The sequence below is a fragment of the Alligator sinensis genome, unplaced genomic scaffold (assembly GCF_000455745.1).
Source record: "Alligator sinensis unplaced genomic scaffold, ASM45574v1 scaffold388_1, whole genome shotgun sequence".
In the NCBI taxonomy this organism is placed as follows: Eukaryota; Metazoa; Chordata; order Crocodylia; family Alligatoridae; genus Alligator; species Alligator sinensis.
The window spans coordinates 511246-536224 of NW_005842394.1; the positions used below are offsets into that span (position 1 = coordinate 511246).

General features: G+C 40.5%; 1 protein-coding gene across 3 annotated transcripts in view; it reads right to left on the reverse strand.

The window, feature by feature from the left end:
• Nucleotides 1-565: 565 nt before the first annotated feature.
• The window catches only part of CDK5RAP2 (CDK5 regulatory subunit associated protein 2), a 110669-nt gene continuing 86255 nt past the window's right edge, over nt 566-24979 (reverse strand). For 2 of the 3 annotated variants that reach the window (XM_006029711.3, XM_006029709.3), the window contains 12 exons: nt 23859-24046; nt 22532-22657; nt 17977-18093; nt 15594-15783; nt 15260-15381; nt 13267-13515; nt 11734-11814; nt 11339-11598; nt 9033-9179; nt 6742-6880; nt 1558-1604; nt 566-665 (listed from right to left, as the gene is read on the reverse strand). In XM_006029711.3, the coding sequence (XP_006029773.1) occupies nt 606-665; nt 1558-1604; nt 6742-6880; nt 9033-9179; nt 11339-11598; nt 11734-11814; nt 13267-13515; nt 15260-15381; nt 15594-15783; nt 17977-18093; nt 22532-22657; nt 23859-24046 (1726 nt within the window). In that variant the 3' untranslated portion in view covers nt 566-605. The remainder of the gene's footprint in view (nt 666-1557; nt 1605-6741; nt 6881-9032; nt 9180-11338; nt 11599-11733; nt 11815-13266; nt 13516-15259; nt 15382-15593; nt 15784-17976; nt 18094-22531; nt 22658-23858; nt 24047-24979) is intronic. The other variant, XM_025211238.1, reaches the window with a different exon arrangement.

Sequence of the window (24979 nt, forward strand, 5' to 3'; positions counted from 1 at the left end):
TTTCTTAAAGACAGTATGACTGGCCTTCATGAGGCTGAACTGGTATTTGAAGCCTATGACTGAGGCTACCCCATCCAGTGGCCCCGTGCCTAACTTTCTTCATGGCCCAACGGGCAAGCCTCTGAGACAATACACTCCTGTACTTAGAGCGTAGTTTGACTCAGCAAGAAGGGGCAATGATGGGCTCCATGTGCCCAGCACTCTGTACTCCTGCCTCACAGGCCTGTTTTGTGGGTTAGGTTTAGTGACTAAGCTTGACTTAAAAAAAAAAAAAAAACAAAAAAAACCCCCCAAAAAAAACCCAACAACCACAAAAACTCCAGCATAACAAACAGAAAGATAAAGTTGAGACAAGGACAGTTTTAAAACTTTTCCAGATTTTTTCTTCAGCACCTCCAGTACCCCACATGTGTAATAAATATTTAAAAACTTCTTTACATGATAGAAAATGTCAAATAAGTTATTTCCCAATAGCTTGTTTTCGTCAAAGGCTGACAGCACTACAAGAGCTGGAAGAACCTTTTACACCCATACATGCTAAGCCATAAAGAAACAAAAGCAGTGATCGCGTAAGGGGACGGTCTTTATTAGTGGAACTGTCTCCGTCACAGAATCCTTTTTTTGTTGGTGTGCGAAGCTGCTTTTTGATTTTCATCTGGCTGAATCTGTTAAGAAAAGACATAGTTATTTACTATGCTGCTGCAGCGCTTATAACATATCAAAGCCTTGATCCTGCAACAGGTTCGGCAAGATGGGCCTTAACTCCAGCACTGTGATACACTGAACACAACCGTTTTCCTATGGGAGTAAAGATCTTTTTGCACAGTCAGACTGTAACTTGGACAAGAGTGAATCAGCGCTGTACCTAGATAAGAATGAGTTTGAGAACCTGCTGGTGTTGAGGCTTACAGAGGAAGCATGCATGGAAGAGAACTGAAAGGGAAAAGCAATAGGAGATGTGAGAGGAAGGGTGGGGAAAGGTGACAGCAAGCATATCATGGATCTCAGGAAGTTAAATCTAAACATTCTTGGAAAAAATAAGATCTGAAAGGAGAATGTCTAGAAACTGATGCTAGAAACTCTGTATTAGCAAAGGCCTGTTTGCAGAAGCTTTGCCCAGCAGGGCTATAATTTTTAAAAAGCCAATTAATAAGATGTACCCAATAAACTAGCACTGAATTAGAGTCTTGGAGGCACAGAGCCAGATGATAAACTACTAGATTATGCCTTTCTGTTGAACATGAAATAATCAGTGAGGAAGAAGAAGATGCGTACTAAACAATGGAAGGCATAAGGAGTGAGGATGGGGTTGGGCCAGTTACCCAGTCATTAAATCCTAATTCTAACATAGAATTTAAACCTTAAATATTTAGTGATATTCATCTTAATAACTGGATGTAACTATTCCCTTACCAGTGAGAAATACAAACCAAACATAAATGATAGCAAAGCTGAAAGCTATATTAACACAGCAATATAGATTTCCAGCAAACAGACTTACTAGAGCATAAGGATGTGTGCCACACAGCACTTAATGTAACTAAAGATTTTACTTACTTCTAGGTTTCCTCTAGCCTTCTTTAAAACATCATGGGTTAAAGCCACTGCAAAGACAAGACACAGATTAGACAGAACAGTACTTAGCAGTTTTACTTCTTTCTATTTAATTAGACATGCTGTGTGCAAATATTAAATAAAAGACACCAAAATCTACAATAACAGATAACTTTAACAATCTTCCCATCACTCAGCCTATCAAAGCTAATAATCCACCATTATCCCCTTGACTTCAACTTTTCACCTTATCCCAGAAGACTGCCATCCTTTCAAGATACAGTGCAGTACACCTACAGACTACTCCTATACCTTAACAGATGGAAAAACAGCTCCAGAAAGCTGAAAGACTTGCTCGAGACTCAGGGCAAATCAGTGGCCACGCCACAACTGGAACTCATACTTTTCTATTTCCCAGGCCCATGCTCAGTCCACAACACTGTTCTGCCTTTTACATATAAATATATATAGACAACAAATATTCTTCCCATAACAAGGCCTCAAATACAGAGATGCCTACTCCACAACTGTATTTACATGGTTTAGTATGTACTACTACAAATATGCATTGTTCTTTACATGACAAGGACCCTCTTTCCCAAGGAAGTGAATGGAAGACTTTAAGGGGAAACGATAGTCTAACGAAAATCATAGGTAGCAATACAAGTAAGCCAGTTCCTCCAGCAGGATTGAACCAGTAATTCAAGAATGTGACAACCTGTATACCCTCTAGAGAAATCATGTAAGCGGCTTATTCTTAAGGGTTCCAAGTTTTCTCATTACGCCGCCTAGTCAGCTTCTGTAGCAAGAGAACAAGACCCGAGAGCTAGAGGAGGGAAAGCATGAGGGAGGGGTCTATATAGAACTGATGTTTAGAAATGTCAAGTTAAACTGCGATTCTCTAATCTGTGTCAGCTCGGTAACAGCTGAAAAATAACGTTCACAAGTAGCAATTTAATATTCCAGTCTCAAAAAATAAACAATTTAGCCATAATAAAGATTTTTCATTACAATAATAAGAACCCAACAATTCCAAGGGTATAGCTGTCATGAGATAATTATACCCCTGGCAGATTACAGCAATTTGGCACTGCATTGTTACATGTTTAGATGAGGTTTATCAGCACTGAGTTGTCTTGCCTTAAGAATGCGCAACAAAGATTGAGCCCAAGGAAAGTTCCTAGCTGTGTCTCTAAACGTATTTAGGAAGCTCAGGCAATAAGAATAATGGCCTGTGTACCCCCCAGCGTAGCTGGCCAGCTCAAAGAAATTTGGACTGGAAGATGAGCTGGAAAGTAAGGTCACCCACTCAATCCCTGTGGTTTGTTACTAGCAGAAAGGAGGGGGGTGGAATCCACACCAATAATAAAAAAGGGAAGTATAAGCATGATGATACAATTTAACAGCTTCCTACCATTCACCTATCTTGTTGTATGCATGGTCAGGAATTTCTGTAGAGATGCAATTTAGAAACATTTGTGAAATTGCTCTTAAAGGCAAAGGTAACCTGACATCCATAATTCCCATAATCAATGAAACTTACAGAAAATTGTATCTAGATCTTTTTGTGTAAGAGAGTGCTCTCTGTTCATAAAGAACTCTGTTAGTAAATTCATTTTACCTGACAAAACTACATTTTTCTAAATCAAAAATATTAAATTCAGTACATGGGCAGAATGGAGAGAATATGAAACTAATAGTGACTCTGCTACTAGCCAGGCAGCATTTTGTATCAGGAGACTTCAGAATATGCCAGCTCCATTTTATCAGGACCTAATTCAGAACAGTATGTGAGTTCCCTCTGCGTGTATATCTGGGAGAGGGGACTTAAGAGGGACAAGGAGGCTATTCTCTCAAAGGCAAATGCTTCACTGCTTTATAACCTGCACAAACCACTGAAATTGCCCTTTTAACCAGACAAAGTAGCTCTGATTTCAGAAAGATCTAAACTGAGCTACTGAACTTTAAAACTGGAATAAAACAGAGGCTTGGATTTAGCAGGAAAAAAACAACTTTAAAATCATTCGTTAAGATGCTTCCGACTGGACAGGACTACGAACTGTATAAATGCTGAATTGCAGGCAAAACACAGGTAACCTTTTTTAAAATATATATTTTAGATTTTGGAATAAAGAAACATCACCATGTGTTTCATTTCAATGACTTAAGTAACTTGTGGCATTTATGTAAGGCCATTTCAATGTACATTTAGCTTATGTAATGGATAACATTTAAAAATTCTAGATTAATTACTCATAAGAACATAAATGCCTTGCTGGAACAGGCCAGTGAGTCATCTAGTTCAGTTTTCAATGGAAGTTAATGTAAAGCATTTCAGAGGAAGGTGAACAAATCCTCCCACGGTGCACTAAAATGTGCAGTGCTACAGCATTTGGGAAAGGAAGGGAAGAGGAGAGCTTCATTCTTGAGCTGAATAAAATAGGCCCTGAAAGGTTGCATTCGTCTCATCTTGGACAGCTAGAAGATAAACATTTTCTAATTCATTTTATCAAATGGTTAAGGTGAGAACTGACTGCTTCCTTTAAAATATAACTTGGGACAAGGCAGGTTCCTCACCAATCACATCATTCAAGTCCCTTTAACTTAAAAAAAAAATCCAGTGGAATTGGTTGTAAATGTATCATTTGGTAGCTGCACCAGATAAAAGCATTAGTGTGCACACCAAGGAGCTGCCATTTCCTTAAGCCGCCAATAGTTTCTCTTTCTCTCTCTCCTTTCCCTGTTGCCTCTGTCTTTGCCAATCAGTAAGAGGTGCCAAAAGAGAAGCCACTAGTGCTGACCTCATCCTTTTGGAGTAAAGAGGCTTTGAGAACAAGAGGCAAGTTGCAGACACCCCACTATTTTCAAAAGGATGAGCAGAATGAGACCACTGGCTTTTCTTGCAGTCTAATTACTGCTGTTAACTGACAGAGGAAGGAAAGGAAAGTGGGAGGGCAGCAGGGGACAGGAAGGAGGAGGAGGTTAACCACAAAAGAAGGAAAAGAATAAGTAAGACTCAGGTAGTGTGCGCTGTGGCACGGCATTTGAAAGTTTCAAATAACGCACAGGCTAAGTGGTGCTGGATGAAGACTGTGCCTACTGGAAGTTGCTGACTGGCTGCTGTGCAATGCTTCCAACACAGGCAGATTTCCTCAACGGCTGTTGTACTTGTGTAATAGTTACAGTTGCTCAGTTTTGTACTGGACGGCATTTGATACAACTGCAGAATACACACTATGACAAATTTTCAGAAGCATAGACAATTAAATCAGGTGACTTCGTGTTTCTTGTAATGCTCTGGATATGGCTGTTATGCTGTGAAATGAAATTTCACTTACCCCAGTTTTTCCTAGCCAAGCAGCCACGTCTATTAGTAGCCTTCCTTTGCCTATATGCTACTGAACCCTGTCAGTTCTCCTGCATTCTTCCACTTTGTTCCAGAGACTTGGCATATCGCCCTATGATGCTCCTGCATGGTCAGTTATCACAGCTATTGTGTGAGGTGTGTAGCAGACATGCATCAGGAACTCTAAATGCCTAATCTCAGGTTAAACTAGGATTGAGGCAAAATCACAGTTTTGAAAAGAGTAGTGGCAAAGTTCTGATATCTGGTATCTCCTGAAAAACACTTCCCCACAGTGAACAACACTTGCAGGATAGAAACTTGTATCAGACTGTAATAATATAAATAGAATAACTCAACAGATCAGCGGAGAAGGATCACTATAATACCAATGCAATTTCAAATCATGACAAATAACCAGCATACATCCCTTCATACTGCTTTTGTTCTTATACAATGCACAAAGCATAATCAAGCTTTATGCACTGAGGTGAATTTCTTCATAGTTGGTAGGGTTGGAAGGGACCTAAGCAAATCATCAAGTCTGACCCCCTGCCATGGGAAGGAAAGGATGCTGGGGTCAACTGACCCCGGCTAGGTGTCTTTCTAGCCTCCTTTTGAAGACCCCCACAGTAGGAGCAAGCACCACTTCCCTTGGAAGTTGGTTCCAGATCCTAGCCACCCTGATTGTGAAGTAGCGCCTCCTGATGTCTAGCCTGAATCTACTCTCAGTCTACTTATGGCCGTTATTCCTTGTTACTGCCAGTAGTGCTTGGGGGAACAGGGACTCTCCCATTGCCAGCTGGTCTCCCTTGGCCAGTTTACAGATGGCCACCAGATCCCCTCAGCCTTCTGTTGTGAAGGCTGAACAGGTTCAGGTCTCGTAGCTTCTCATTGTAGGGCCTGCCCTGCTGACCCCTGATCATGCAAGTGGTCCTCCTCTGGACCCTCTCGATGCTGGCCACATCCCTCCTGAAGTGCAGCGCCCAGAACTAGATGCAGTACTCTAACTGCGGTCTGACCAATGTCGCATAGAGGGGGAGGATCACCTCCTTGGACCTGCTCATGATGCATCTATGGATACATGACAAGGTATAATTAGCCTTCCTGACTGCGTCCTCACATTGGTGGCCTGTGTTCATCTTGGAGTCTATAATGATCCTTTTCTGCATCTGTGCTGAGGGGAGTTCCCCAGCCTGTAGGTATGCTGCTGGTTCTTACTCCCTAGGTGCAGTACTCTGCACTTGTCAATACTGAATCCCATTTTATTCTCATCCACCCTCCCCTGTAACCTGTCCAGATCCAATTGCAGCCTGTCCCTCCCTTCTAGCATGCCCACTTCTCCCCACATCTTAGTGTCATCCGCACGTTTGAACAGGGTGCTTTTCACCCCCTCATCCAAGTCGCTGATGAAGATGTTGAACAGTGTGGGCCCGAGGACCGAGCCCTGGGAGACCCCACTGCCCACATTCCTCCAGGTCGAAAATGACCCGTCCACCACCACTCTCTGGGTGTGGCCCTCCAGTCAGTTAGTGACCCATCCGACTGTGTAGGCATCGACACCACAATCTCCTAATTTTTTAATGAGAATGAGGTGAGAGACACCATTGAAGGCCTTCCTAAAGTCCAGAAAAACTACGTCCACCGCGACGCTTAGTTCTTCTTTGAACTAAGCTTCCAGCTTTATATTCTGTATAGTTTGGATTCTGTGAAGTATTTAATAATAATTACTGAGAACGTTCCAAAGCAGCTACTGAGATAGTTTTTTCCTTTCATTTCAGCTAGTTAACCATTTGCTCCAGAAAAGGTGGAAACTCAGAAGCAAATAATAAATATTCACTAACATTGATCAATGATGACTTTCTCCATGTTCTCCTTCAGTTGGTTTGTAGAGTGCAAACGTTTCACCATACTGTGTAACTTCTTCTCCTGCTCAGACAGTTTCTTACGGAGTCTAAGTATTTCTGCTTTCATTCCTTCATCCTGAATTGAATTAGGAAAATACTACTTTAGAAGCATTATATAAACTACAGTAGATATTAGTCAGTTGCCAAGCAGTTTAATACATAGGTGTCAAAGATGTGGCCCACAGGGCCAGATCCGGCCTATGGAGGCCTAGGATCTGGCCTGTAAGGCTCAGACCGACTCCATGCATCCCACGTAGCATATGCTGGCCTCAGCATGCAGCATGTGAAGCCGACTTGGTGAGCACTGTAAGCAGTATGTGGGGCTGGACCCAGCACTGCAGGTACTGCATGTGGCACAGGGAGCTGGTCCAGTGCGCACTGCATGCAGTGTCTGCACCAGACCACAGTTGTGTGCTGGCTCCAGGGCTGGTCCAGATCAGGCCTGCAGACTCACCCATGCAAAATCAGGGCCCAGGGCTGGTCAGTGCAGGCATCTCATGCAGCATGGACATGCTAGCTCTGCACATAAGTCCCAGACCAGGGTCAGCATGTGCTGCATGCAGCCCTGGTCCGGGGACATGCTGCATGAGGTGCCTGTGCCAGACAAGCCCTGTGCTCTGGCTTCAGTGTGTGGGGCCAGTCTGTGGGCCTGATCTGTCATGCAGATGGGTCCCATGCCCCTCATTCTGACCACAGGGTCAGATAAGTTTGATGACCTGGGCTAATGCAACAGCCCTCAAACTTCCTCATAATGTTGACAACTTCTTAAGGGACTAATCTCCCAATTTCAGTTGTACTGGCCACCTGCCTTTTGATTACAAAATATCCCAGAGGCAGCTGCAGCAGTTGCATACATGGAAACTAAAACCATGAAGTATTGGTGTAGTTTTAGTAGTCTATTTTTTTTATTTAATCTACCCATCCTATAATTTCTTTTCTTCTCAACTGGAAATCATAAGAACAGCCATTACACCCTGGTTCTCAAGGACTACAAGCAATCCACAGACCACAGTTTCAGAACCTCTGTATAACTATGTTCCTTTATAGGTAGCGTCCGTTAAATCAGAGAATCTGGAAGTGACAGGGCAGTTCTATTGCAATCTGTTTAAAATCTGCTCTCTTTAGGTAAATGTTTTATTTCAACAAACAATGCCCCAAATGTAATCACTATGTAACACTACTGAACAGAAGACGTATGGGAGCCTGTACCTTATCTGAATGTTCTCAATACACACTGATTACATATACATAGGTGTCTATGCAGAAAAACAGCATTTAAACTCATTTAAAAACAGCACCAGCTCATAGCTTCTCTAAGTACAGGATCGCAACACAAGTGATTTCTACTGGGGAGCAGAGTTTATACCTTTCATTCATTTACAGATGCATTTTAGCAAAAGAATATTTTAACAAAAGAATATTATTAAAATGATATATAAAATGTCCTTTTACCATCCAACACATTTAATTTTAGTAATATTGTTTCCCTGAAAAACACACAAAAATACCTCAATAGAAAAAAACGTAGATTTATTCTAAAGCCACAGTTTTAAACAGCTCATTGTTGAGTGGTGGTAGGATGACAGGATAGGCAATTCATTCTTCATTCTGTTTATATCAGTACGTTTGCATAGAGCAATGCATTTTTAGTTAAAATGTTATAAAACTTGTCTTGGGTTTCTGTTGCTCTTTTAAAAGATATCTCATTTCATAGCTAAGGTGTCAAAGCAGTGAAGGTGAAATGTAGTCCCTTGACTATACCAAAGCCATGAAACAAGCTGCTGGTTGCTAACGTTCAATAAGACTCTTTTTCTTGTTACTGTTCTAGACACAATTAGTTTGACCATGTTTGTATAATGAAGAGTCCAAACTTGAACTAGTTGAAGTCTACATTGAGTACTTGCCTAGATCTCAGAGATATTATGGAATACATTATAGCTTGCGTCTTTAATACATAGACGAACCCCTGGTTACTAGAGGGCCCAGCATGCAGTGATAGTGACTGAGACAGCAGACTGCCTCACATTTGGTCTTTTTGTGGTCTTGGTCTTCAGGGACTAAAGCTGTCTAAAAGTGAAGGTAGCTATGGCCTAAAGTTTGCCCATGCTGGTTCACAACCTTCAAAAGACTGATACAGCCAACAAAAGAATGCGCAGGGCAAGTGTTTGTTTCAGAACACACCTTTAAACTTTTCACTGCTTCCAACTCCACCCCCAAAAACCTAGTACCTGACTGTAGTGAGCAGTACTGTGGACAACTTTCATGGGAAGAGAAACTCTCCAGAGAAGCTTCAATAAACGTGCAGCCTCCTCTAAAATCTGCTGTACCGTGTGAATGTTTGCAGAAAAGCTATTCAGTGATGTCTGGGCTGGACCCTATATTGCAAGATCAGAAAACATGTTATATTTTATCTGAAAGACAGTATGAAAAAGTAAGCTTTAATTAACATTATAAATTTCCTTGCTAAGAATTTCATGTTTAATACAATGAACAAGGCTAGTGTGTGCCAGGAAAAACTAATTTATTAGTTTAGAAAACCTGCTGAATTATACATTATTCAAGAAACTTGGGGTTGGGGGATTATCCTAATCAATAACAGTGATTAATAATGGGTTACATTTACTGTACCTGCTATGCCACATGGAAATACTTGGCAACTCTCTTCTTTCTCCATTTGCATTTCATGGCATGCTATTTGAAAGTCAAATGACTCCAGACATCAATTTAAGCAATATAGATGTTTCTTCCTTAGCAGACCCCTTAAACTGTTCCATTTAATGCTAAAATAACTATCAGGGCACATATAAAATGTTTTCCTCTGCTGACAGATGAGAAAACCAAATTGAAGAAATTGCATAAATGTGAAATAAAGGAGAGAAAGGAAGGAAAGAATGCATAGGGAGCAAATGAATTACCAAAGTGATGGTGATGGTGGGGGAGTGGGAGAAAAGCATTTGCTCTGCCTGCCCCAATTCAACATGCCATCTGAATGCTTATTTAGCATTGTTATCTAACAAGAAGCCTCTCATCATGTGAAATACCCCTTTTGCTAAATAGTTTGAAACTACAGGAATGTAAAGCTTGGCAGTAGACTACAAATTGTGGAACGTATTGCTTTTATCTTTACACCAACAAAACAAGTTATAATCTTGCTGGAAGATTACTTCTTCAATCATTACTAGTATCTTAACTAGGTCATCTGAAAATGGAAACTACTTCAGAGAGCCTGAAGTGTCAGGAAGGCATCACTGTCACAAAACAATGCTGTTTTCCTCCCCACCCCCAAGAGTTGCTATGGGGGCTCCATATTCAATATCTTTGCTAATTATAAGACAGGAAAGAGTAGCACTGTAAATTTTAAAATGCAATTATCTTCTATTTTTAAAGACCAACAGGGATTTTTCTATAACTTTTATAGTATAATGATCTCATCTCCTCCACCCCCCACAAAAAATATTGCCAGACCACTGACTGTATCCAGTAATTGGTATGAACTGGGTGGAAGATTCTGCATAGAAAGACTGACTACCTGCTGCTATCCAGTATATATATTATCTTATTTCCTATTGTTCCCCTTGCTCGTGTCACTTGCAAAAATATATATGGAGAACACGAGGAAGGAGAACAATAGGAAATAAGATACTGTTTCTTTAAATAAATGTCTTTAAAATGAATATAAACTGGGACAGGCACCACTACTACACATCAATCACAACTGTGTGGCTTTTGCCTGGTGTTTCTGTAAGACAGGACAAAAGTTAATGGGATGCTTTAGTTGTGCATTTCCTTTCCCCTAGCAGGCCTGGATTTTTCAAGGTGAATTTCAGCTTAATTTTCTAAGTTTATCCCAAAACAAGCATTACAGTTACAGAATACCTTATTTTACAGAGAGGCATTATTGATATATAGATTCTCTCTCTCTTAATTTTTAAGTTTCCAAAATTCTAGACAAATTCCCCTAATAAAAGCAGTTTCCCTCAGTTAAAGTCATGAATAAAAATGAGACTGTGCACTCTAGGACTAGCATTAGTTGATCTGCCCACATTGCATTAACCAGCTGTGCTCAGAAAAGCCCCAGCTTGTCGAGGCTGAGGTACTTCGGCAAAGCCGCACCATTTGCTTGTTCCCTTATTTATCTAAACCAGGGGTTGTCAACCTTTTTTAATAGGTGTACCCCCAGCGGCTGGACACAGAGTGGGGCGGCGGGGGGACGGCGCTGGTGCACAGCTGGATGTGGAGCAGTGACAACGTGGGGTGGTGGGTGGCAGGCGCTGCATGCGAACTTCTCCACCACCCGCCCTGCCCCTGGCCAGCCAGCCAGTGCCTGCGTGGGCCGCAGAGGGGCACCACTGCCCTAGCCCTTCCACCAGCCCTACTCCTGGGAGACGGTGGTGAGGGGTGGTGGGTGGCGGCACTCCGTCCCCACCCACGCGTACCCCTTAGGGCCTTCCCACATACCCCCAGTTGACAACCCCTCATCTAAACCATACATATTAAGAAGATTCATTGTCCTCTCATCATTCTCACTGCTTACCTTTACTCCAGGCTCCACATGTTTCATACTAGTGATCTCTATCAAAGGACCCTCCATTTCTGATAGCAACTTTTGCCCTTCTGAGATCTGCTTCCGTAGGGCATTGTAATCCTCAATCAAGCCGAGGATATGACGTCCAGTTTTGTCTGCCCACATACGATGGCCAGGCACAAGACGGGGAGTGCATGACGTACCAGTAGAGGAGATGCTGCTGCATTGTGAAGAGTTGTCTACATCTTCTTTACATGCTAGTTGGGTGTCTAAGGTAGAAAAAGTTGCACTTGATTTTTAAAGCCAGATCCTTTCAACATGTAAAAAAGTAACATACACATACATATCTCAAACAGCAACCTTAGGATATGGGATTGTTAGAACATTCTTGTCCTTGGATATACCTGCTTTCATTGATGTGTAATGTCCATGCTTCTGTAACTCGCATATATTACTGTCTGCCGCAGGGAATGTCTGACCAACTTCTATATGCCCAAAACAGGAAAAAAAACCAAAAAAAAAACTAATCAGTAAGATGGCATCATGCTATTTATTTAATTTTTTTTTACTGAAAGGTCTCCCTGACCTTACTTCTGCACGTCTTCGCTTCACAGATTTCACATAATAGCAACAAAGGGACTCCCTATAAAGCAGGGCCAGCTCTCTGGAAGCCAGGTATTCCTACACTTTTCTAGCACATAGCCATAATTCTGAGTACCTACCAAATCTATTCACCGCTGGAAAAAATCTCCTTGAGTACTTAAGAGAAAAGGCTGACTGGAATGCATGCAGAAAGCTAACAAATTTAGGTTTTAGCACATCAAGGAGCCTTCAGAGCTTTACATGTCCATAGCCAAGCAACCTAATCCCTCCCCACTCCCACCCTTCCAATCTCAACAACTCTGGCAGTATGTCAGAAGGAAGGAAATGGTGTATCAAGTAATCAGGTCCATTACCATTACCATTTGGGGTAGTATAGATCAAGACCAGCACCTAGATTCCACTCAGAAACTTACAGGAGCCAACACAATGCTTGGAGTGTTGATATTATATGCTCCTCACGTGAGACCCAATATTGCCCAAATAAACCAGTTTACGCATCTAAGTGTTCCCAAGTCGGCGCTGCAAAATGTAGAATATATTATGGTAATCTAGTCACGGGGTGATGAATGCATGGAAAAAACAGCAACCCAAACAGTGTATAGACCATGGTATGGTTCTGCTGCATTCAGGCTCTTTCTTCTCCATCAAGTGGAACAGAATTTGCACCGTTTGAGTAAATATCTTATATAAAACACAAGTCAAGTTGTGGTAGATGGGTCCACGTGGGGGAAGGAGGGATGAAGCTCCTATTGTGGTATATTGTGCTTCAAGGCCTCCACAACGACCCACTGATCAGCACAGGCTATTTGATATGATGTGCCAGGGCATTTATGCGGGCCGGGGGAAAAGAAACGTGGATTCATGGCCCCTTGATTTGCTAGTGATTTAATAATGATGCAAATAAAGATAAAATATTTCTGAAGAGCATAAAGGGGGCAACTGATTTATACAAAGATCACCCAGTGCACTTATTGATTGTTCTTGAGTAATGCAGTCACCTCTAACAAATGTCCTATAGTTGAGCATTAAATTGAGAACTTCCAGGTAAGCAAAATTTATGGCAACTTAACCTGGCCATCTTTCCATTCCAACTGTCTGCAAACCTTTTGCTCAAATCAAAAGGAAATCACAGTTAGAGGCTCTGAGAAAGTGTGGTGTGCATTTCACCTCCACATGAACTAATAACTCTAATAGGGAAAGGATTTGAAAGGCTGCAGGCAACTCCCAAATCACACAGTTGATATCATGTGTGGCATCAGGAAAAAGAGAGGCATCTTTAAAGAACAGGGGGCATCACTTTCTGGAGTGTTATAAAAGCATATACTGCACACTACCATTCATTCCTGTACAATGCTGCAATTCGTGTTTGAACAGGTAGTTGATATTCACAGCTGACACTGAGCCCACTTCCTCTCTCTTTTCTTTTGAAAGCTGCTCCTCTAATTTTTCATGCAAAGTCTTGTTCGTCTCTATGCTTCTTTCAAGCTGCACTCGCAAACTCTGTATTTCAGTCAATAGTTCATGTAAGTCAAGTGGATTATTTTGATCTTTTCGGAATTCTTCTGAAGCATCATGTCCAGGATCTGAGAAAAACACTTAACATCTTTAACAATTAAAATAATGTTAACCATTATAAGAATGCTGAACAAGTAAATTATAGCCAGCTTTATCCTCAATATTAAGAATCAACTACAAACAGTATTAAGATAATGGGTTGACAAAAAAAGCAAGTCTTAATTGCGCCTACCCTCAAAAGATTTAAAGAGCTGAAAATTATTTTTCACTTTGTCCATAAAAGCTAATAAGTTGCATGCCAAAAGCAAAGTTATAATAATAAGAGACTAGAATGAAAAGGATTTACAAAATTTGAAGTGCATTAACGCACAGTCTGGGGGAAAAAAAGGAGCAGGTAATCTTGGAGCAAGGAGAAGGGCTGGAGTACTATAGAAAGTATAATTTCACAAAGCAAAAAGAGAACTGTGATCACCTGGCAACCAGAGAAACCAACCTGAGAAAACCTGAGGGCTCAGTTCTTCCTTTCATAAGGAGAAGTAGTACACAAAGCACTCCCTGTATTCCTGCACAATGAGATCCCAAAGTGTTCTTCAAGCAGTGGGAAAGGGCTTACAATGGCCTGAGAAGGCAATTATTCTGACCCTCCAATTATGTGGAGACTTCACGTTCTGCAAAGAGATTCAGTTCTATCCCAGATCCGCCCCCTCCATATTTCTTCTATCCCTTGGTCACAACAAGACTTTTAACACAATGATGATGGCGACAGATAATGCAGTAAGAATCAGCAGTCATTTCTGCGCAGATTTTTGCTAGGAAATGTTCTGGATTTTGAAGGAAGCATGCAATAAAGACTGACTGTTATCCAGCTCTACCTATCCCTCCCCGCCCTACCTGTGTTGTGGTCATTCTGTCTGGTTTCTCCCAAACTCCTGAGAAACGGAGAAAACCCTTGTGTAAGTTTTATTTCCCCCCTATCCACAAGGAGACAGGAGTTTAGGTATATAAAACATTTCAAGGGGCTACTTCTGGCAGCTCTCTAACACCATGCAGGAGGTGTTACCATGTAGGAGCTGTCACTTGACACCTACTCTGTGCTCAGGAATGGTGGCTTCAGCATAAGGAGGCACACTGCAGCTAGCTTAGGGAACACAAACAGTGAAGATGTGGTAGCCCATTTTCTGGTGCCCAAATAACTAAGACTCCCAGCAGGCAGATACAGCCTGTACTGCAACATAGGCCACTGCATCTTCACTGCTATTGTTACCTAATTTTTATTTATTTAGCGTATGCTGTTTCAGCATATTGTTTCAACCTTCTCAAGACAATGTCATCACCAGTGTGAAGAGCTTGAAGGCCACCAGATAGCGTTGTAAATGGGCACAAGTCAACAATGCAGGGCATGGTTTGAACTTGTCTATAAAGGCATTTGTTGTCATTGCCCCATTGGTATGGGGCACGAAAGCCCCATTGGTATAGGTTTGAGGCACAGTGACCCTGTCCAGATCGAAAACAGTTGAAGAGTGCCCAATAACGGCATGACCAGCTAAATCCTGGTCGACTGACTGTAGGGTCAGAAATGATGTGGTGATTGATTGGTGCTTGTGCTGACCACACTAAGCAGACCTCTAAGAAGTAATATTCTTCCTTTGCATCACTGCCCCCCTAGTTCCTGTGATAGTACTGGACACCTAAATAGAAGTAAGGAGCACTGATGTACTCTGACTCCTGCCTTAGTTAGCTTGACAAGGTCATAAATAGAGAAAAGAGGGTCTGCAGCAACAAAGAGTGCAAAAACAATTGCCCATTTGATACCTGTCCTCCTTCTGCTGGCTTCCTCCAACTTTTCATACACTTTGAGTTCAATTCGGAGTGACTGCAGTAATTTGTCATTCTCACACAGCTGGTGCTGTTTTGCATTCAGTTCTGTTTGCAACCTGGTAAGTACCAATGGACGGATAAATTACAGGTAGTGAATTCACTTATTCCATATTTTAAAATCTCAAATCCCCCTTGCCTTCACCATGTTCTCTCTTCTTGAGGGTACCTATGCAGCTCATTAATGTTAATGGCCATGGCCAAATGCTTGCATGTCATATTAACTATTTACTCCTCCAAATGAATGTCTAAACGGGGACAGGATTGATACCTGTTTAATTCATTGCGATTGCTGTAAATCTCATGAGTCAGATGTCTGTTTTCGTCCTCCTTTTTGCTGATCTGTTTTTGCAGCCTTTCATTTTCTTTCTTCACACAGTCATAATCCTTGTGGAGATGCTCAATGGCTGCACTCTTCTTGGAGAGAGACTCCCTCAACTTTTCATTTTCCTTTTGTTTATCTGAAAGCAGAAGAAATGCAAGGTGTTTGCAATACCTACAACATACTTAGGCTATGCTGCTCATCATCAGCTTTCTAAGAAGCTGGCAGAGCAATAACAGAACTAAGATGCTCTTCTGCATTTTGTGATTGCACTATTTAAATTTTTCTAAAGCCTTTTTAGTAGATAAGTTTCCTTGACTGCAGTGCCTCTGTAACCCTCAAAACACAAAGGCCTGTTTCTAGGGGAAGCTAAGTACTACCTGCCATATGTCAAACACCCTCAGCCTCCTGTTGAAATTAGTGGGAGAGGGACTACTTAGCTACTTCCAGTCAGGCTCCAAACGAGGCATATTTATCTCGAGTACTCTTATTGAGTATTATACTGGTCTTGGAAGGAAGGAAGGGCTTGAGTAAAGCTACTACATTCCCTATAACAACCCCTCCCCCTCCATTCTCTCCACTAAAAAATGAAGCATGTTGTCTTTCTTTGTATTACTTATCTGCCATCAGCACCATGCTAACTCATCCCTCTCCTTGACATGCTCTGCCTTCCCCAGGTTGGTTCCTTGATTAAGAATTGTCACTAGAAGCAGTTGCTCTCATTGGAAATCAGTGTTAGATAGGAAGGAGGAATCATTCTGTCTCCCAAGAGTTAGAAACCCTTCCATTTTAGCAAAGCAGCCAAGTTGAAAGTTTATGAAAATGGGTCCCAATCCAATGTATGGATCCTATTCCCTTTTATCACAGGATTAGAATACTTCCCATTAAAGTCAATGGACATTTCATTGCAGCATGAGACTAGGAGGTCTAATCTTGTAGCCAGTGCCTAGAGTTTAATATCATTGGCATTTACTGGTCTTCTAGTTAATGTTAAAACTATTGAATGGTACATATTTTGACCCGAGACATAAGCAAATTACAAACACACAATATCAATACAACATGGTGAAAACAAATATAGAGCCAGATCAAAATGAGCTGATTTTCACCATGGTATGTGGGGATTCAGCCACATGGTTACCTTTCATACTTTTATGTGGTGTGACTGAATCTTTTTGATCAGCACTGAAAATATAGTGTAATTACTTCATAGATGATTTAGAAAGTGACAATTTGACTTCATCTAACACTGTAGGAGGAGAGGAAAAGGCTGAGACTGACCAGATAAGCACTCAAGACCAAAGGTAGCCTTCCTTCTGTAGTCTGATTCTTAGGATAAAAGAAGAGACCCATGAACTCAAGAGAGGCTGGCTCTGTCTCAAACATAAAAGGCAACAATGCCTTGTTCTGATGGGCATCCCTTAGACATGCTGCTCACATAGCAAACCCCGACATTATATACATATTGCAGCGTGGCAACAGACAAAAACAAAAGCATCTTATATTGGCATAAAAAGTAAAACCTTGAAAAAATTGATACACACCAAAACCCCCTATATCAGATGACGGAGTAAATGACATGAGGGGAGTGCCTGTGTACTTCTGTTATATTGATAGTTCTAACACTGCTCTGCAAATAGAGAGAACCTTATGACCTAAGGTTTAACCATAACTGCTTTTAAGAGCAGTTGGTTCAGAGGGGTCTGAATTAAGAGTATTTTGCTGCCTCGAGCACAAAGATGAGGAAGGCAAGCTAAAAAGTTGCAAAAGAAAACTGATTGCTCCAGGTCCTTTCTCTGTGTCTAATCAGCGTGAAGAGGGAAACTGAGTAGAGCTATCCAAGCTTCCCTGTGCATCAGGCTCTAGATTCCTTTGGGGAATGAGTCTGTTTTCCTTTGCAGTCAGCTCCCTGGGGGAAGAAGTCCATTCAGAAGGAAACTGAACAATTGTAGTCAATTTTCCTCGGTCAGTTTTCGACACAGAGGGTTTCGGCAAGGAAGCACAACAAAAAAGAGTTAGGGGAAGGGAAGAAAAAATAGGTACAAAAGAAAAGAGGAATCCATAAAAACCAGGGGAGAGAAAATGAACAAAGATACAAGAGGAAAGCTGTGGGCAGGCAGAGAGAAAACAGGACCATTACTCCAATGCCTCGCCCAGTATTAGCCACTGTGTGGGTTTTTGGCTTGGCACAAAACTACAGGAGTGAAGAGATCCGTGAAGACAATTTGATGGAAGGACTGTAAATATTTTATTGTTTTCAGATTTGGAATAAAAATGAAAGGTGCTTTCAAAATTACAATCTGCTCCTTTAAAGCAAAGTTTCATACTTTACCTCTGGATCCTTTTGCCAGCATTATATTCAAAACCTGATTTTGCTTCCTCAGGAAATGAATTTCAGAAGTCAGGGAATTATGTTGCTCTGAGCCATGGATAAAAATGTTTGCAGAACCTATAAATATATACATAAAATATGATTTATGAGTCATCTCTAGGTCAGTAAAGATTAAACTTTCCAGACAAGAACAATTTAAACAATGCGGAAAAACATGTTATGAAAGATATTTATCCCCTATATATTTTTGAAGGTTATCACTACAGACTGAAAGACAATTCAGGTAAACTCGAAGCCAACAAAAAACTGCATTCCAAGTACCTCGCTCATTCTGCCAATGTCACCAAAATCGCTAAATTATCCTTGGTAGACTTGATTTTAAACCACAGGAGTCACATAGAGCAGGCCACCAGCCAGATAAGGGAGTGGAACAAACTGCAGGAACTGGTGGTGTTTCATGAGGCTGTCCTACTTTTACAAAGGTGTAAATGGTACTAAGGTTTACTGCATGATAAATCCCAGTACATCTCCTCTGCTCAAATTTGGTTGTATGTGGCCATACCATTTTAGGTGAGAGCGACTGAGATTCTACAAGTATTTGCCTGGGTTATTCTTTTTAGGAGAGGTCATTAAGGAAAACCTACAGTAGATGATGCTGGAAGTTGTGAAAATGATTCAGTTGATGATACTTTTGCTTCTGAGGAGGACTGCAGTGCTGCCGTTATAGTCCTTTGAATCCACTTAAAAATGGAGATCTTCCCTGGCCACTCTGGGTCATCTGAGATCCTGTGGCACTTATCATATGAGCAGAAGTACTAATCTTATGTCCCAACCAAATTCAAACTCAAGTACTCATTCTGTCCCTAACTTCCATGTACAAGTTTCAACAGCCTACAGTGTCTAGCCTACACTGATGCACGGTGTTACAGTATACTGTTAAAGTAGCTGTGTTCCACCCTCCAAGAGGCTGCATTTCAGTGATGAATGAAGTAATTGCTATCTGCTTGTGTAAAATTTGCACTGCTGTTTACTCTTGCTAAAGCACTTCAGGGTCCACCAGAATTAACAGCGCTATTTAAAAGATATTTTAATTGAATGGTGGATCAAATATATACTATTTTAGTAAAGATCAAGACAAGGAAACGGGTGCCAACTATTCAATTGATAAATAGAAAAATAACTGCCTGGCAAAGAATTAGCTGAATGCATGAGGTAGATGCCTTTCAGCTATAGCAATTCAATTCAATTTGATGTGCTGTACTTTCTCTAAATAATCTCATTTTACTGTAATCCCAATTGAAGCTCTTACCCACTACGTAACTGGGATGTAGTATGGCATGATATGTGCCTCTTGTCATTACTGAAAGACTCAAAGGCACTAGAAGCCTGGCACTAATGGCATTTTACTATCTATATGTTAAAGAGTCAAGGTAGCTATGTGAACTCAAAGGGCTTTTTGCCTTTCATATTTTTAACAAAGCAATTCAACTTGAAGTGGCAGAGCTTGATGGTCTCATCTCGATCACAATATAATTTATTGCCCATCACCCAGCCTCACGTTATTTGACAGGTTATGCTAACAGAATTTTGTTGAAGGGCTTTTGAATATAACTTACATAAGGGACTGTGCAGCCCTGATGTTACCAAGGCCACAGTCCTGCCATCAGACCCAATACTGTGAACTTCTGCTTCCATGCAAAGCCCCACTGACCTCAATTACACTCTGCACAGGTGCAGGACCCCAGCTACCTGACTTAGGTGTTGAACCGGTGCTTATGACTGCAGCTGTTCTGATGAATGTGTCTCATCTGTTGTAAAAGTGAATGCAAAAAGGAGAGCCATAGAGGGATTCAATAAGGTGACTGATGGGGTGTGAGCACTATAATAGCAGCAGCAAGAGTGAAGTAAATATTACAAATATTTATTCTCAGTCAAAAAAGTACTCTGAAGGTGATGGCATGTAATCAGTAATATAAGGGTTAAAACACTTGCTTTAGTTATTTATCTATAGAAAGAGCAAAGCAAGCATTCAAAGCCTAGGAAAAACAGAATTAAAAGGTTACATTTTATTTTGAAGTCTAACATTTGAAACAAACGGAAAAATATTTTAGATCTGCTTTTAGTGCAAATTTCAGCTCAGTGCTAATGATGCAGTTATTACTAGCACCTCCATCAATTATAGGATGCTGGGAGCCCAGAGAGTTTTGCATACTTAGGACGATCTAAATATTACAAATAAAATAAAAAATTGTGTGTGTGTGTGCATGCATGTGTCTACACACACAAAATATTTATTAGAGAGACTAGAGTAATTCTTTGGATTAGATTCCCGTGAATAAACAACTCGATATAAAATGAATTTAACTGACTGTCACTCATCAACTAAGTATGTTATAACTCGGTTTTTAAAGAAAACAAAATAAGGATATTAAATAAAAAGTTTAAAAACATCTGTTTAAAAAATACAGCCCCAAGGCTAACATCTATTGCAGTTCCAGCCAAGAGTTTGTTTTACATCTGAATTCAAAATTAAAACACAAAACATCTAGTGGGGAAAAAAACCCTTGACAAAAGTGGCTTCATTATTATTTCAAAACATGAAACAGATCTTGAAAGCAATAGAAATATAAAATGCTGATAGAATACAGTAAGAAGAGGAGCTTGTTGTAATGCACAGCTAGTTTTCCCTTTTCTCTCCAAATTTTCTGTCCATGCATTGGTAGATCTACTAAAGTAGCAGGAAGACAGATGGAAGACATAAGACAGTTTATAAAGAGAATATACTTTCACTGCATTAATGGATGCCCTTTCCAGAATCTTTATGAAGCTGTAAAAGAGTTGGAACTGTTTCAGTGTGGTTATTTCATGAGAGAACAGTGTGCCTTTCCAGCAGCGTAAATACTTCATGAATGAAATGGGTGCCTTTTATACACCTTTCCATCAGTGTAAATTATTCTTGAAAGCAAACTGCCATTTGGAGGTAGTATCCATTAGACAACAACAGAAATGGTTTGTAGGGATGATGTAAAACATAATGAATCTAATTCGAGCATTAGTGAAACTGAGCAAGAGGACAGAATGCAGGTACCCGTTGCTGCTTCTGATGTAACATTGCAGATTAATCAATCGCTCTATGGAGAAAGAGTGGGAAGGAGAATGAGAAAAAGCAAAGTGTGGAAAAGTATGCATTGTATCATATACTTTGAAAAGGTCCTATAAAAGCCTACTTAAAAGGTTGACTGATGCCTTGTGAACAAATTTAAATACACAAGGCCTGGTTTTCAAAGGTGCTTAGCACCTACAGCTCCCATTAACTTCAGGTTTACCTACATATTTTAAGTATTTTCCATCCACTACTTGGCATTAGCAATTGGAATGAAAACGGGCTAGTTGTGGACATTCCCATCAGTTTCTGCTACTTAAAGTTATTGTGATGAACAAACTTCTCACAGCAAGCAAGTCTAATGACAAACTGAACATACTAACCCAGATTCTTCATTCCGCATTTGGACCCCCATAAAAAATATTCTGGCTTTAAATCAACTACAGATTCCCAATAGGGAATGCCCCCTCAGTATGGGGAATCTCTGCTGGTACACCATTATGTACCCCTCATGGATGGTGGACCCAATAATAGTTATTAAATTTAAAAGTAAGGGATATATCCTCACCATGTCTAAATTAACAACAGTAGATGCCAGGAAGGGTATGAGAGGGGATGGAGCTTTTTAAATATACCGTGTTCATATGCTTTCCCTCTAAAGGAACCACTTCTGCCACTGTCAGAGACAGCATATTGGGATAGATGGAGCATTGATCTGACCCAGTTATGTTCTTACCTCTCATGCCAACCACTCCCCCACGAATGGGAAGGTGAATTAGCTCCACTATGCTCAAACTTCAATTGGCGTGAGGGATCTTACCCCATCAGTGGCAGCAGCACAAGTTAGACAGGACCCCTTCTGTCCTAATTATACTGGGGCTAGGAAACTCCGAAATTAGGAAGCCAAAATTTGTTCATCACATCCAAGGACACTCAAGAGCAACCACAGAGAACTCAGAGATGATATCTTAAAATCAAAGAGTTTCTTATGCCAACAATAAAACACAGATGGACTAATCCATAATATCTAGGCTACTGAGAACAGAACTAGAAATACCTTTTTGATTCCATAGATAAAATTCACCCATGCTAGAGAAAGAAAGCACAAAGACTTCCAGACTGTTTAAACCCACCTTTGCGAGCACAAGTGGAGATTCAAACACTTGGGACACCTGTGCACCACTGACAATTGGGGGCAAGTAAAAGGAGGAATCACATGATCCATGTTTGTGCTAATTTACAAGAAATGTAGCAGAACCACAGCTACTAACGCAGCACAGGAATAAAGGATAAAGTAGTGTTCCTGGTAGTGTTGTCACTAAACCTACCTCATAGCCCTAGCTTAGCAGTGTGGTTTTACTGTTCTAGACATACATATTTCTCCTGCAGAGCTCAATCACTCAGGCTTTAAACAGGAAAGCAGATTTCACTCATGATGAAATAAGGTCTTACCCTGATCTAGTTCCATGTCTGTTACTTGTCGTTCAAGCTGCTTCCTCAATCTCTCATTAGTTTTAATGGAATCTTCTAAACGTTGTCTCAGAGTTCGAATTTCTTGCAGATGCTCCATTAATAACTCTAAATAAACCAAAAGGCCTCTTTTCATTTTGCGTAAACGACTGCATTCCTTTGCTCTATGTACTGTACCATATGTAATGTATGTCAGGTGTTAAGAGCTAGCAACTCTAACAAATCACAATGATCTAGACTAAGTGCTTAGCATGCACTAACAGCCTTTTCAATAAGCTATACGGATCTTACCAAGTATTTAACATGGCGATTTAGAATGAAACATTCCTTTCAGTGGAACTCATTATTCTATGTTCTTGCATAATCATATGGCTGTTTTATTCTCTTCTAACTTTCTTCCATTTAAAAACAGCATAACATCACACAATTTTCTAGTTAAACTGTTCTATATATTTGGTAATGAATCTGAAGCTTTGTGATATAACTTCACTGCTAGACTCTGTGCACCAATTGTATACAATTCCCCTCATGACAACAGGATGTTCACTAGAGTAACTCAAGTATAAAATAAGACTTTGACTTAACACAATGCATAAGAATAGACTTCATGCCTTAATAAATAAGTCTGTTCAACCTAGTTTCATTACAGTACCTTTTCCTTCGTGCTTTGCCAGTCTACAATTTTTCTTCCATCTGCTGTACATTTCAGCATGAGTCAGGGACTTATCTGTTCTAACCGTCACCATGTTATTTGTCAGTTTGTCCATGTCATACACTGCAGGTTTATTCTGTAATAATTTTTTCCCTGAACATCGCGTGCTACTTCAGCTGTTAAACCTCCAGCTCTATCTACAACAAACTCCTGCAACCATTACTTGTGCTTAGTGAAACTATCCAGGTCAAATATGACACCACTTATTAATTATGCAACAGTTACAATTCTCAAGGAAACACTACACTGGCTTTTATAAAATTAGAAAAATCGGCCTTTTTTAATGTAATAATCTCTTGACAATTGTCTGTTTCCACTCATAACTTGTCTGTTTAAAGACTGTCTGGAGTACTGTAAAAAATGACAGTCTAAAACAACAAAGGCACAAAATATCATAGTTAATTTTGTTTCAGAGAAGGAGGTAGCTTGCATCGATGTCATTTTTGTATGCATGATTACTGAAATTGCAATGATTATGCAAGCGACTAGAAAGCTGAAGCAGACATGTTCCACGTTATTTCTTAATTAGTTCCCTTGTGTCTTGTTTATCAAAATTTCCTCAATATCTATTAAATCTTCAGTGGGAAAAAAAATTACCTGGGGGAAATTTATTTGGCAGAAGTGCCAGAGTGCCATGCTGTCCTTCCATCAGGTCTTGTTTAAGTTCAGGTGACCCAAGAGATGACTTTTCTGACATTTCAAAGTCAGAAAAACTATGAAAAGCAGATGGTACAGGTGACTCATCCTTAGGTGACTGGTACATTGTGGTAGTCTTCTCATTATCCCTTGTGTGTCAAGCAAAATATTTGTTAATGATTTCTAAGTGATTATTACCACTTGAGAAGCACAATGAATAGCGAAAGTGTGTAAAATTTATAGAATACATGTAGGACAGCAGATTTTTAAGGACACTTATGAAATATGGTGGTATGTCACAGTATAATTATCTAAAGCAGTGATTCTCAACCAAGATACCATGTCACCGTAGGGTGCCATGAAATCCTTTTAAGGGTGCCATGAAGTACCACTGTGAGGTATGCAAACACCTACACATGATCCACAAGAAAAACCCAGAGATTTCAAATAGGAATCCATCATGTCAAAAACATTCTGACCTGGTGTGGTCTTTCTGAGTTCTTTGCAACAAAACAATTCCTTTGTTACCTTTCCTGTAATCAAGAAACAAATGCAAAGCTAAGAGCTGGCCTTTTCCGAGGGGTGCCTTGAGTCTAAAAAGGTTGAGAACCACTGATATAGATTTAAATCCTGACCTTACTAAACTCCACAGAAGTCACCAATGGACTTCAATACAGCCAGGATTTCATCCCTAGCATTCACTTGCCAGAAGAAATCTATCATAAATTCTCTTTGTGTCACAGGGACTTAAAGTTGCCTTAACAGGCAATTGAGGATTTCCCCAGTATGAGAATCTTGGCCTGGCATAAAACCAGAATCAAAGAATCATAGAAAATTAGAGTTGGAAGGGACCTCAGGAGGTCATCTTGCCCAATCCCCTGCTCAAACAGGACCATCCCCAACTATGTCTTCCCACCCCAGGCTTTGTCTAACCGGGCCTTAAAAACCTCCAAAATGTGTTGCGTTATAGCACCTGCTCCATCACCTCCAGCATAAAGGATGCCTTGACAATAAAGTTGGAAACAAATGCACGCAGGTGATCCTGAACCAGTCCCTAGCTTTGTCCCAAGGTCAAGGGAAAG